The 13,369-nt window shown below is 32.1% G+C and overlaps 1 protein-coding gene and 1 pseudogene across 1 annotated transcript in view; both read left to right on the top strand.

Annotated features, from left to right (window-relative positions):
• The window catches only part of KLHL1 (kelch like family member 1), a 529,576-nt gene that overhangs the window by 98,879 nt on the left and 417,328 nt on the right, over positions 1-13,369 (top strand). Inside the window, exon 2 of the mRNA XM_074192758.1 lies at positions 10,569-10,751. Within this exon, the coding sequence (XP_074048859.1) occupies positions 10,569-10,751 (183 nt within the window). The remainder of the gene's footprint in view (positions 1-10,568; positions 10,752-13,369) is intronic.
• Positions 12,527-13,013, top strand: LOC141491809 (S-phase kinase-associated protein 1 pseudogene; annotated as a pseudogene).

The raw sequence follows: 13,369 nt of genomic DNA, 5'->3' as shown, positions 1-13,369 counted from the left end.
ACCATCTGGGTTCAAATCCAGTCTCAGACACTTAATAATTACCTAACCGTGTGGCCTTGGGCAAGCCACTTAACTCCATTGCCTTGAAAAATATATAAAAAAAACAAAACAGAGATGTTAGCTTCAGGAATAAGAGAAGAAAAAGAAATTGAATGAATTAGAATTGGGAATGAAGAAACAAAACTCTCACTCTTTGCAGATGACATGATGGTATACCTAGAGAATCCCAAAAAATCATCTAAAAAATTACTAGAAACAATTAGCAACTTTAGCAAATTTGCAGGATATAAAATAAACCCTCATAAATCCTCAGCATTTCTATATATGACTAGCAAGATAAGAGAAATTCCATTCAAAATAGCTTCAAACTATATAAAATATTGGGAACCTACCTGACAAGGCAGACTCAACAATTACAAAAAACTGCTCACACAAGCAAAATCAAATTTAAATAACTGGGCAAATATTAACTGCTTATGGATAATCTGAGTTAATATAATAAATAAATAAATAAATAAGCAAATACATAAATAAATAAATGAAAATATAATATAATAAAATAAAAATAAAAAATATAAAAAAATCTGCCTAAATTAAACTATATAGTACCCTACCAATAAAATTTCTTAAAAAATACTTTAATGAGTTAGAAAAAAATGTATTTTCATATAGAGAAATAAAAAGTCAATTTCCAGGGATTCATGAAAGACAGTGCAAAAGAAAGTGGCTTAGCCCTATCAGATCTAAAATTATATTATAAAGCATCTGTCATCAAAACTGTTTGGCAATGGCTAAGAAATAGAGTGGTGAATCAGAGAAATAGACTAGATGCAAAAGAGATAGCAGGGAATGATTATAGTAATCTGCTACTTAAGAGTTCAGCTTTTGGGATAAAAACTCTCTCTTCCATAATAAGTGTTGGAAAAAATGGAAGTTAGTATGGCAGAAACTTGGATTAGATCAATACCTCACATCCTATACCAAGATAAGATCAAAATGGATACAGGTTTTAGACATAAACGACAATATAATAGGCAAACTAGCCGATTAAGGAATAGTTTACCTATCAGATGTATGGAAAGGGAAGCAGTTTATGTTCAAGGAAGAGATGGACAACATCATTACAAACAAACCAGATAATTTTGATTATGTTAAATTAAAAAGTTCTTGCACAGACAAAACCACCGTACCCAAGATCAGAAATGTAGTAAATCGGGAAACAATTTTTACAACTACTTTTTCTAACAAAAGACTCATTTCTAAAATATATATAGAGCACTGCATCAAATTTATTAAAAAACAAGCCATTCACCAATTGGTAAATGGTCAAAGGATATGCAGAGGAAATTTATATATGGGAAAATCAAAGCGATCCATACATAATAATATGAAAAATTTCTGTAAAACATAACTTATTAGAGAAATGCAAATGAAAACATCTCTGATGTACCACTTCACACTGGCCAATATGACCAGAAAGGACAATAATCAATGTTGGAACAGACACTAATACATGGTTGACTGAACTGTGAACTCATCCAACCTTTCTGAAGAGCAATTTGGAATTGCGCCTAAAGGGCAATAAAATGTGCTTATTCTTTCATCCAGGGTCATGAAAAAAGGTAAAAACATCATTTGTACAAAAAATATTCAAACAGCTCTGTTTGTGGTGGCAAAGAATTGGAAACTGAATGAATGTCCATCAATTGGGGAATGACTGAACAAACTGTGATATAAGTACATTATGGAAAACTATTGTTCTATTAGAAACCAGGAGGGATGGGAATTCATAGAAGTCTGGAAGGATTTGAAAGAACTGATGCTGAGCAAGATGAACACCATAACAGCAACATGGGGTTGAAGATCAATTTTAATTAACTTGTTCATTCCATCAGTGCAACAATCAGGGACAATTTTGGGGTATCTGCAATTTGGAGAATTTGGAGAATGCCATCTATATCCAGAGAAAGAATTGTGGAGTTTGAACAAAGACCAAAGACCTTTAATTTAAAAACACAAACTGTTATCTTATTCTGTAATTTTGTTATTTCATATTTTATTTTTTGCTTAAGGATATGATTTCTCTCTCAACACATTCAACTCAGATCAATGTATAGCATGGAAACAATGTAAAGACTAATAGACTGCCTTCTGTGAGGGTGGAGGGAAGTGAGATTGGGGGGAAAATATAAAATTCAAATATAAATAAAATCTAAAAAAAAACAAGAAAAGTTAGAAGTAGGAAGAGAAGAAAAATGGATCATTCCTTTTACCTTCAAACTATACATTATTTCAGAATGTCAGAATTTTAGAATTATAAGGGACCTCAGAGATGACTGGATCTTTACAATATACCCCAGCATCCTTAAATTATTGTGCTTTAGATCTCTTTGGGAAGTCATCTGATAATGCCTCTGTACCCTATCTTAGAATGATGTTTTTAAAGTCATAAAATGAAATGTATAAAATTACAAAGGAAAACAGTTACATTGAAATAATAGTTCTCTCTCTATCATCATCTATCTATCTATCTATCTGTCTATCATCTATCTCCATCTGTGTGTCTGTGTGTGGGTGTGTCTCTATAATTCTATATTATTAACACCACATTTTTGGTTATCAGGCTAAAATTCCATGCATTAGTAGCATCTGCCATACTACTTCCTGGTACTATCTATTGAAGATCTTTGACTTCTCCCTTATCATTATGTTATCTGCCATAAATATATTGGACATAACTCCATGCAAATTTCTTTAGAGGCCATAAAAATATTTAAGACACAGTCCCCAACTTTGGAAAGTTTATAATCAAATAAAAGTAGATCATGACCAAGAAGTACATTGTCATTTTTTTCCAATTTTATTTAGACATCCTCTACTAAATTCATATTCTGACACTTGGAGATGATGCTAAGTACTCAAGAAAAAAATATATGAGGTTAGTACAAAAGGGATAAGGTTGAGTATCCTGGCCCTGATCATTTTCAAATGCATTAGCCCAATTCATCATCAGAGGGTTGGGCACACAATTCTGAATTTATTATCCTTAGCAAGTGTAATAGTTGTTTGGACATATCCTAGGGTGGTTTTGTGCTTAGGACAGTAGTTTAAACCTTCACCAGGCATCCTGGGGCTAATAGTTAGGGAGAAGTTCATCTTCTTGCCAATAATTTCCTCTCCAGATAAACATGTGAAATGGAGCTTGGCAAAGACCATGATAAAAAAGAAATGTAAAGTAGAGAAGTACTCATTCATCTTGCCCCAGTGGTCACAAGTATCTGCAAACAAGTTGGAACACTTTTATCATTGGCAGTACCAAGGACAGCAGCAGAGAAATAGTTTACTTAATATGCCTAGGCTATGGGAAAATTGTGCTTTGTTGTTGCAGTTGGACAAGGTGGGTAAGAAGTTGTAGTCAGGGCATATGCCTTATGGGGAATGTAATGACATTGAACCAAACTTTCTCTATTCAATTGTTCTCTCATCTCCATTTGCTTGTTTAATAATAAGCACTGGATTTCAATAAGTTTTTGTGTTATGAGGAAGCTGTTTCCTTGTTATAGGATTTTGGTTTTTCTCTCTCTTCAAAAATGATTTTGGGAGGGGCGGCTAGGTGGTGTAGTGGATAAAGCACAGGCCTTGGAGTCAGGAGTAGCTGGGTTCAAATCTGGTCTCAGACATTTAATAATTGCCTAGCTGTGTGGCCTTGGGCAAGCCACTTAACCCCATTTGCCTTGCAAAAACCTAAAAAAAATGATTTTTGGGACAGCTAGGTGGAGCAGTGACTAGAGCACTGGCCCTGGAGTTAGGAGGACCTGAGTTCAAATCTGGACTCAGTCACTTAATTACCTAGCTTTGTGACCTTGGGCAAGTCATTTAACCCCATTGCCTTGTTAACCCCCCTCAAAAAACTGATTTTTCTTGTGTCCTTTTGCTCATGGACTAAGTAAGATTACTGTAGTAGTTTTGCCAGACAAATGAATATTGAATGGGACATTTCTTTCTGGTATTATTTTTAGAAGATTTCTATCAAATTAGTGAAATATTTTGAGTAATTTTCTTCCCAGGATTTCCTTTTCCTTTTAGATAAATTCCCAAAAACAGAAACTTGAAAGAGAATTTGTGACCTTTCACTCTTTAAGATTAATGAGCCTGACATTCCTTGTGCTCTCTAAAGGGAGCTTTTGGAAGGAGAGAGAGAGAGAGAGAGAAGTGACTGTCATTTGTTTCATGTCTAGCCTTGCCCTCCAAAATCTAACTCTACATTGACCCCTAGTGCTTCAAATTCCTAGTTGTATTTCAGATTTTCAAATAGAAGGTAGATTCAAAATGATGATATCATCTATTATATATCTCTTTCCCTTAATCGTCATTCCTCATATCAAAAAAATGAATAATTTATTAACATGTTTATCAAAGCTATGTATGTACAATGCTAACCCGAATGTTCACTGCTGAGGGGAGGGGGGTGGAAATGGAAGGTGAAAGGAAATTTTGAAAATTGAAATGCATGTGCATACAGATGAAAAAATAAATGAATTAATTAATTTTAAGAAGAAAGGAAAAAAACAAAATGATGTAATCACAAATGCTTGAAGTTTAAAGTTTGTGAAATGGATCATATAATTTTAAATATCATTAGATGTACATCCTTACAAACCTTAAGATTGCAGCTACTTGTTGCTATTTCTAATATCCTATTCTCATGAGAACCAAAATATGTCCTAAAACATGATTTAATTTCTTAATTACTATTTCTCCTTCAACATTACTTATCTATAATATCCAACCCATCCCCCACATACACAGATACAAACATTCACACTCCCAATTTGTTAGATCTATCTAAGAATATTTTCCTTGTTCTTACATTTTTTTCATGGTTAGGCTCTTTAAGCCTTGTTCCATGACTGTAACAACTTCTGTACTCATTTAAAATAAAATCACAATAAAAATCACAATTGATTATTTTTTGTCCTCCCTAAACAACCAAGGTTTAAGAACAATTATCTTTTGTTTATGTGAAGTAAAAATTAGGTGATTACAAATACTTTTTGTAAGATTTGTCATAGATTATAAATTATAAGCATTATTTAGATACCTAGAATATAATTTTATTTTTATTTAGCATAATTTACATTGAATTTTATACAGCTAATCTTAATTAGTTGATTTTAGTAGCAGCATTAAGAATCTTTTGAAAGCCTGTCTAATTTGCATAAATTTATGGCTATCAATAAAATGCTACAAACTAGATTAAATCAATTTTTACAGTATTAACTATTTCAGGGAATAACCTACATTTTTATTTATGATAACAGTGCTTCCTTTTATTTTCAACTCAGAAAATTTATTTTGAAAATTTTATTTTTCTCATTTTGTTCTTACCTATCAATAAAACCTCTGTTGTCCTTGCTTGCTGTCTTTCTTGCCCTTAATGATATTTAAATGAGGATAACCTTGAGTATTCTTATGGGAACTGCCTTTGTTTCATTTGATTTTTTGGAAGAGAAAGATATCAAATTTTAGTGAATTTGAAGAGAAAATTTCATTTTTGTAAGTAACATCTTTGTTTTCTGGACATTACAATAGAATTATAGTGGGAAAATTGTTTCATTTTGGTCAAATATATCTATCTATCTATAAATATATATATATATGCATACATACATACATACATATATATATATATATAATTATTATTCTGGAACATTTTTGCCAACCTTTTAGGGAACTTTAAAACTTTTTATTTTATACTCATTTGGTAGCCTGCTTGATAAGCAACTGACAAGTTGTTAATATACTGGTGGGAATGAGGCTGTTCTTGATTTCAATCCCTTTATCCATCTATTGGAATAAAGTTATGTGAGCTAATTTTATTTGCCTTATTTATACTTCATAATCCTCTCAAGCACTTAAATTCTATATATAGCAGGTGCTTAAGAAATATTTTGAATATACAATTTATTTATCATTGATGGATAACAGAAGATTTAGCAGCTTTGACATTAAGGAATCTTAAGGCTTGGAATATGCTATTCTGCAAGGAAAAGTGTTTGAATAAGAACCAGGAATCAACTTCCCAACAAAACTGAGCATAGTCTTTCAAGGGAACAGATGGATATTCAATGAAATAAGGAATATTTAAACTTTACTGATGAAAAGATCAGAGCTAAACAAAACATTTGATTTTCAAATAGGAGACTCAAGTGCAAGATAAAATTCTATACAGGAAAGGCAAATAATAAGGGACTGAATGATGCTGAACTGATTTCCTGTATGGAAAGTTAATACTAATAATACATATTAATTTTCTCATTTATTGTGGAAGTTGGAAGGGGCCAATATAGACAGGGCTAAGATGATAGTTGAATATGAAGAGATAATATGTTAAAATGGAATTAAGGGATGAGAGAGGAATGGACTAAGAGAAAGGAAAAGGTAGAATGGGTTAAGTTATTTTACATGAAAGAGGCAAGAAATGCTTTTGCAGAGGAGTGGAAATGGGGAGAATTGAGGGAGAAATAAGTATGCCTTTCTCTCATTGAAATTGGCTCATAGAGGAAATAACATATACACTCAATTGGATACAGAAATCCATTTTACCTTGGAGGAAAGTAGGAGAGGAAGGGGAAAGGAGAATGGTAGGTGGAAAGGATGATAGAAGAGAGGGAAGATTGTCGAAGGCGTTAGTCAGAAGCAAAAGGCTTTTGATGAGGGACAGGGTGAAAGGAGAAAGAAAGTAGTATGAATAAATGATTATGGAGGAAATAGGTTGAAAGAAATTCAGTTAATAGTAACAAGGAAAAAATATAGAAACACGTTTTTCTAATTAAGACCTCATTTCTCAAACATAGAGAACTGAGTCAAATTCATAAAAAATAAGTTTATAAAATATAAGAGCCATTCCCTAAATGATAAATGGTTAAAATATGATCAATTTTTGGATGAATTTATCTATGCTATTTGTAGCTATATTAGAAAATGTAACTCACTATTGATTGGCAAAATGCAAATTAGAACAATTCTGAGATACTACCTTAAACTTATTGGATTGTTTAATAGTATGTAAAGGGGAAATGACAAATAGTGGGGATAAAGGGAAAATGAGACATTAATGCACTGCTGGAAGAATTGTGAAGGGATTCAATCATTCTTTAGAGAAATTTGGAACTTTACCCAAAGAATCATGCCTAGGAATGACATTCCTAGGTCTGTTTTCCAGAAGAGATGAAAAATGGGAAGGAAAAGGACCTATGTGTCTAAGGATATATTTAGCAACTATTTTCTGGTGCCAAAAATTGGAAATTGAGGGGATATCCATCAGTTGGGGAGTAGCTCGGGAATGGATTGTGATGGAATGCTATATTATGTTACAAATACTATATTATACCACAAAAAACAGAATGCTCTCAATAAAACCTGGAAAAACTTACATGTTCAGATGCAATGGGAAATATATATATTATATATAATATATATTATATATAATATATATATATATATATATATATATATATATATGCTAACAGCAATGTTGTAGAATGATCAGCTGTAAAGGGCTACTTTTCTCAGCAATGTTGTAACCCAATAACTCTGATGTACTTATAATTAAAGAATACTATCCATCCCCAAAGCCAAAGTTGATGGTGTCTAAATACAATGAAGTATCCTTTTATTAACTATTTTTCTTGAGGTATCATTTTTTGGGAAGGGGAGTCAATGCTAATTTTCACATTAGTATTATGCATGACTACACATTTTTAAACTATATCAAACAATTTTCTTTTTTTCAATGAAGGGAGTGGGCTGTGAAGAGAGGAGAGAATTTGAAGCATTAAAAGATTATTGTTAAACTTGCTTTTGCATATAACTGAGGAAAAATAAAGTAAAATATATTTAAAATAAAAATAAAGTAAACATTATCACATTCTGTATAATTGATATACTTTAATTTTCAAAGATAATTTGAATAAAGAACTTTTTTTCAAGTTTTCACAATTTACTTTAATGTCATTGCCAAAAATCTACAATGAACAGCCAAATTAGTTTGAAGAGGCTATATATTGAAATGGAAAAATATTTTTGATATCAAATGAGTAAATGTTAATTCAAAAGTTTTAGCTTTTCCTGTATATATATATATATATATATATATATATATATATATATATATATATATATATTATATTGTGTGCATACTTGTTTGCCCCTGTAGCCTGTAAATTCCTTGAGGGCAGAAACTTTTTTTTTTACTTCCTTCATATCCCCAGAGCTTACCAGAGTTTCTGATATATAATAGATGCTTAATAAATGTTTATTGACTGATACACTGCTTGTGTAACATGAGTTAATCTTATAACTTATCTGAGCCTCATCTTTCAATGAGGTTATTATTTGCACTACCTACTGAGTTTTATGTCTGTTGAGGAATAACATTTATGCATCAATCACAATCATAAAATCTCAGAATTGTCAATAACTTCAGAAGACCTATATTAAAATAGGCATCTAAATCTCTTATTTCCTCCCTCACCTCACAAAATTGATCAGTAACCTGTGACTGAGTATAGATTCTAAAACCATGTCATGGTTGTATGTTCATTTAATTGAAATTTAGACTGTGAATAGAATTGATCCTTGGTGACAAGTGACTTTGTGTGTCTGTTATTTTAATAGATATTTTATTTGTCCAATTACATGCTATGTAAGTGTTTCATCATTTAACCACTTGCATATTTATAAATACACATCTTTTTTCCACTAGACCTTCCCAACCCCCTCAGTGATAAACAGTCTGGTTAAAGTTGTACATTTGTTTTTAATATTTTTATGTGATAGTCATTTTGTGTTTGAGTAATTATGATTTAAGGAAAAGAAAGAAAATCATGGAACATACAAGAAGTTTTTAAAAAGTTATTCTGTGTTGTGTGTGTGGGTGTGTCCCCCTTTGTATATGGATAGCATTGTCCATTATTAGTCTCTTGGAGTTATTCTAGATCTCTGAACTGTTGAGAGTTGCTGCATTCATTATAGTTGATGAACTCACAGTGTTGTGGTAAAAGTGTACAATGCTCTCTTGGTTCTACTCCTTTCACTCAGCATCAATTCATTTTATTATTTCCATGTTTCTCTAGAGTTCAACCACTCATGCATTCTTATAGAACAATAGTATTCTGTAATATTCATATACCATAACTTGTTCAGTCATTCCCCACTTGATGGGCATCCCCTCAATTTCCAATTCTTTACCACTACAAAGAGAGCTACTTTAAATATTTTTGAAGCTATGTGACTTTTCCCATTTTTTAATCATTTCTTTTGGATATAGACCTAATATTGGTATTCCTGGGTCAAAGGGTATGATCAGTTTTATTTCTCTTTGAGAATAGTTCCATATTACTATCCAGAATGGTAGGATTAGTTCACAACTCTACCAACAGTACATCAATGTCCCAATCTTCCCAATCTGCACCTGGAGATTTTTTTAAGGCTATTTCAATTCTGATTTGATTTCTCCTGGATGGTACTGGAAATATCAGAGCAATTCCTATACTGAAAGTATAGACCTTGGAGGCTGAATAATGTAGCATCATTGCTATGTGATAAACAGTTTGAGATATATAACCTTGGGTATATGATATCTGAATATGAAGATATGAAGTAAATGATAGGATATTAATGCCATTTGTGGCTAGTATTTTGAAATTTTCTCTTTCAAGTTAGAGTTTGGATGAGTTAAGTTAGGATGGATAAATTTTACTTGGAAGTATTTGCAGCATTAAGAATTTAAGGAGAGGTTTATATGATTTAATTAAATTAGCCCTTCCAAGAATGCGCAAATTACTCTCCAATGAAAAGCCATATTAGTGTGTATTGTCCCCTTGGTTCCTGTTTTTATCCATTTTTTAAGTTGCTATTTCCCTTTACTAAAGATTTCTTATCCCCCTATTTCCTATCTACCCTCACAAATATATTGAGCTAAAAGTCAAGAGAGAAACTCAATTCTAAGATTTCTGAAGAATTTGTGTTAAAAATAAGAGACTAGTGTCACTAAATCACTAAATTTAATTGGTAAATGTAAAAAAAGATAAAAACCCCTGTTTTTCTAAGAGTTAAAAGTTCCTACTTTTGTAAAGCTAAAATTTGTACAATAGCCAATGAAAATTAGTATCTCTTAGAACAATTATGAGAAGTATATTGAAATTAACTGTTCCCAATAACACATGGGACTAACATTAGCAATTAACTTTAAGATAAGCATGCTAATTGCTTATTGGTTCTTTCAAGTTTAATACATAGTATTTCCCTATAGGTAAGTAGAACCAATACAAAAATGTGTTATTTCTATCAACCAAGAAAAACAGATCTTTTACTGCCCCTTTATTGTTTAGTCAAGTTAATTCTTTGAATTCTAGAGGAGGGAAAAAAGATATTTCTGTTTTGTATTAGCTGTGATGAAAGAAGAAAAAGATGCATTAATTTCTTCTATCAGCTTAGAGAAATTGGTGATTAGGACTGAAAAATTGGTGGCTTGGTCAACACTGCTTTATATTTTCAATTCACAGACTGACTGCAACCAGTCATTCTCTGACATCCCAAAGTGATATGGACTCCAGTAGTTCTGAGGAATTCTATCAGGCGGTTCACCATGCTGAACAAACCTTCCGGAAGATGGAAAGCTACTTGAAGCAGCAACAGCTCTGTGATGTGATCCTGATTGTGGGCAACCGCAAGATTCCTGCGCACAGGTAGGAGGGGCTTTCTTAACCATGAATGTATGTCTATGTCCAAAAGAATATGACTGGTGTATAGATTTCACAAAATCTTATTCCATGTTAACATTTCACATTTCTAAACAAAAATGTTCTTTTTTCCCACCTTTTTTTGTTTTTGGAAACAAATGTGAAAGTATTTTAAACCTTAAACATTTTCATAGAAAAATAAGAAAATTTTAAAACATCATCCAATGGTTCAGGTACATGAATAATCTGAGATGTGAGGGCTGAATTGGGATTAAGCTGGGTTTTTTGTTTGTTTTGTTTTGTTTTGTTTTGTTTTTTCCTAGAGTTGGTTTACAGGAAGATCTAAGAAATAAGATAAGGTCTACACTTATCTAAAAACAAAACAAAACAAAACAAAATAAATATAGTACCTTTGGTTTATGCCATCATTTCAATAAATTCAATGAACTTTTCTCATATTTTGGTGTATTATCACTACTTAAAATATTTATTAATAGTATTAATGATGCTGTACTTTGGCCCTAAGACATTGCAAATTGAAGACACATTGAAACTACCTTCATTTCTTGATAATTGTGGTACTAAAAGCAAAATTTAAATTATCTCTGATCATAATAATGCTATGTCAATCACATTAAGAATTATGATCTATTTAGTTCACATTTATTAATTTATTCTGACAACTGCATTTGTATTTTGGAAGACTATCCCTTTGGTTTTAAGTCATCAGACAATTATGTCATTTTAACTTAGGGAACTTAACTTTTTTTTATCATATGCTATATATTTAGACCTATCTGGAAATACAATACTTTTCATAAGAAGGAGAATCTAAATTGGTGAGTAAACATTTATTTTGCTGTAACTTTCTCTTTAGTTTCCAAAATTTGTGAGACCAGGGTAAGGGAGCACCCTGAGCTTACTTCAATGACTTTCTGTGATACTCTTATATCAAAATGATTGCAAAGACTCATTAATTTTTCAGAATCATAGGAAAGGGAAAAAAAGAAGAAGAATCTATAATTTAGAAAATAGACACAAAAATATGTTTCAGGAGAAAAGAATCACTAATTTTGAAAAAAATACTATATCAGTACCAAGCTAGGTGGGGATTCAAAAATATACCATGATTTTTTTAATTCACTTACATATAATAATCTTTTTTGATTATTATCTATAAGACAATTTTGCAATTCAACTAAAAGAATATTTAAGAAACATTATTTTTGAAAGTAGGGCTATTTAAATTAATATGGAGTGGGAAAAGAAATATTTCCTAAGCTTACACCCATTTTTCTTTCCTCTCTTGCTGACCAGTTTCTCTCTGAAGCTAACAGAAGTTAGCTTTAGGCGAAAGAAGAGCAAAGAATCTATGTTAACAGATTATCTTAACTTCATGAATCACAATACCCCTTGTGATTATCTGAGAATTCTGAAGAATACAGTAAAACTCAGATTATTTTCCCCTGAAAATATTATTCATTATGGAAGTACAATTGTTTTTTATTGGTTGTTTTCAGTTGGTTTTTGCTAATTGGTTGATTATTCAGATATAATATAATCTGAGCATAGTAGTCAAAAGGATAGACTAAATGGTTCCTCCAAACAACTTTCAGCAAAGTGATTTTTCTGTGTGTTAATTGTTATATTAAAAACCTGAGGTAGTGGTCTGGCTGCTCTGTGCTGCCTCCGCCCTTTCTGCCTTCATTGCCTGCCACTTAGCCCACCCAGCCTTTTCAGCTCTGCCAGCTTGCCCACTGGATCCCCAGGGATCCAAAACCATGCCTTCAATTAAGTTGCAGAGCTCTGATGGAGAGATATTTGAAGTTGATACTGAAATGGCAAAACAGTTTGTAACTATCAAGACCATGTTGGAAGCTCTGGGAATGGATGATGAAGTGCATGATGATCCAGTTCCTCTACCAAATGTTAATGCAGCAATATTTAAAAAAAGGTAATTCAGTGGTACACCCATCACAAGGATAATCCTCCTCTTCCTGAGGATGATGAGAACAAAGAGAATATGATATTCCTGTTTGGGACCAAGAATTCCTGAAAGTTGACCAAGCAACCCTTTTTGAACTTATTCTGGCTGCAAACTACTTACACATTAAAGGTTTGCTTGATGTCATATGCAAGACTGTTGCAAATATGATCAAGGGAAAAACTCCAGAAGATATTCGCAAAACATTCAATATCAAGAATGACTTTGCTGAAGAGGAAGAAGTCCAGGTACACAAAGAGAATCAATGGTGTGAGGAAAAATGAAGTTTTGTACCTGTTGACACAGTAACACTGTAAGGATCGTTCCAAATAACTAGTTGCACTGCTCTGTTTATAATTGTTAATATTATACAAATGCAGCAGCAAATCTGTTGTATTAGCAGGATATCGATCGTTCCCATTGCATGTGTAGTGTTTTTTGAGTCCAGAGTCTAATCCTATGGCTGTTTTAACTAGTATAGTCAAAAGTCTTTTTACTTTGGTCTGAATAAAATTGAAACTGTGTGGGTTCTGTATGGGAAAACAAAACAAACAAACAAAAAAAAACCTGAGGGACTGCTAGGTGGCACAGTGGATAGGGCACTGGCCCTGGAGTCAGGAGTACCTGAGTTCAAATTCGA

The sequence above is a fragment of the Macrotis lagotis genome, chromosome 6, assembly GCF_037893015.1.
Source record: "Macrotis lagotis isolate mMagLag1 chromosome 6, bilby.v1.9.chrom.fasta, whole genome shotgun sequence".
Taxonomy (NCBI): Eukaryota; Metazoa; Chordata; class Mammalia; order Peramelemorphia; family Peramelidae; genus Macrotis; species Macrotis lagotis.
This window is presented reverse-complemented; position numbering and strand designations above follow the sequence as displayed.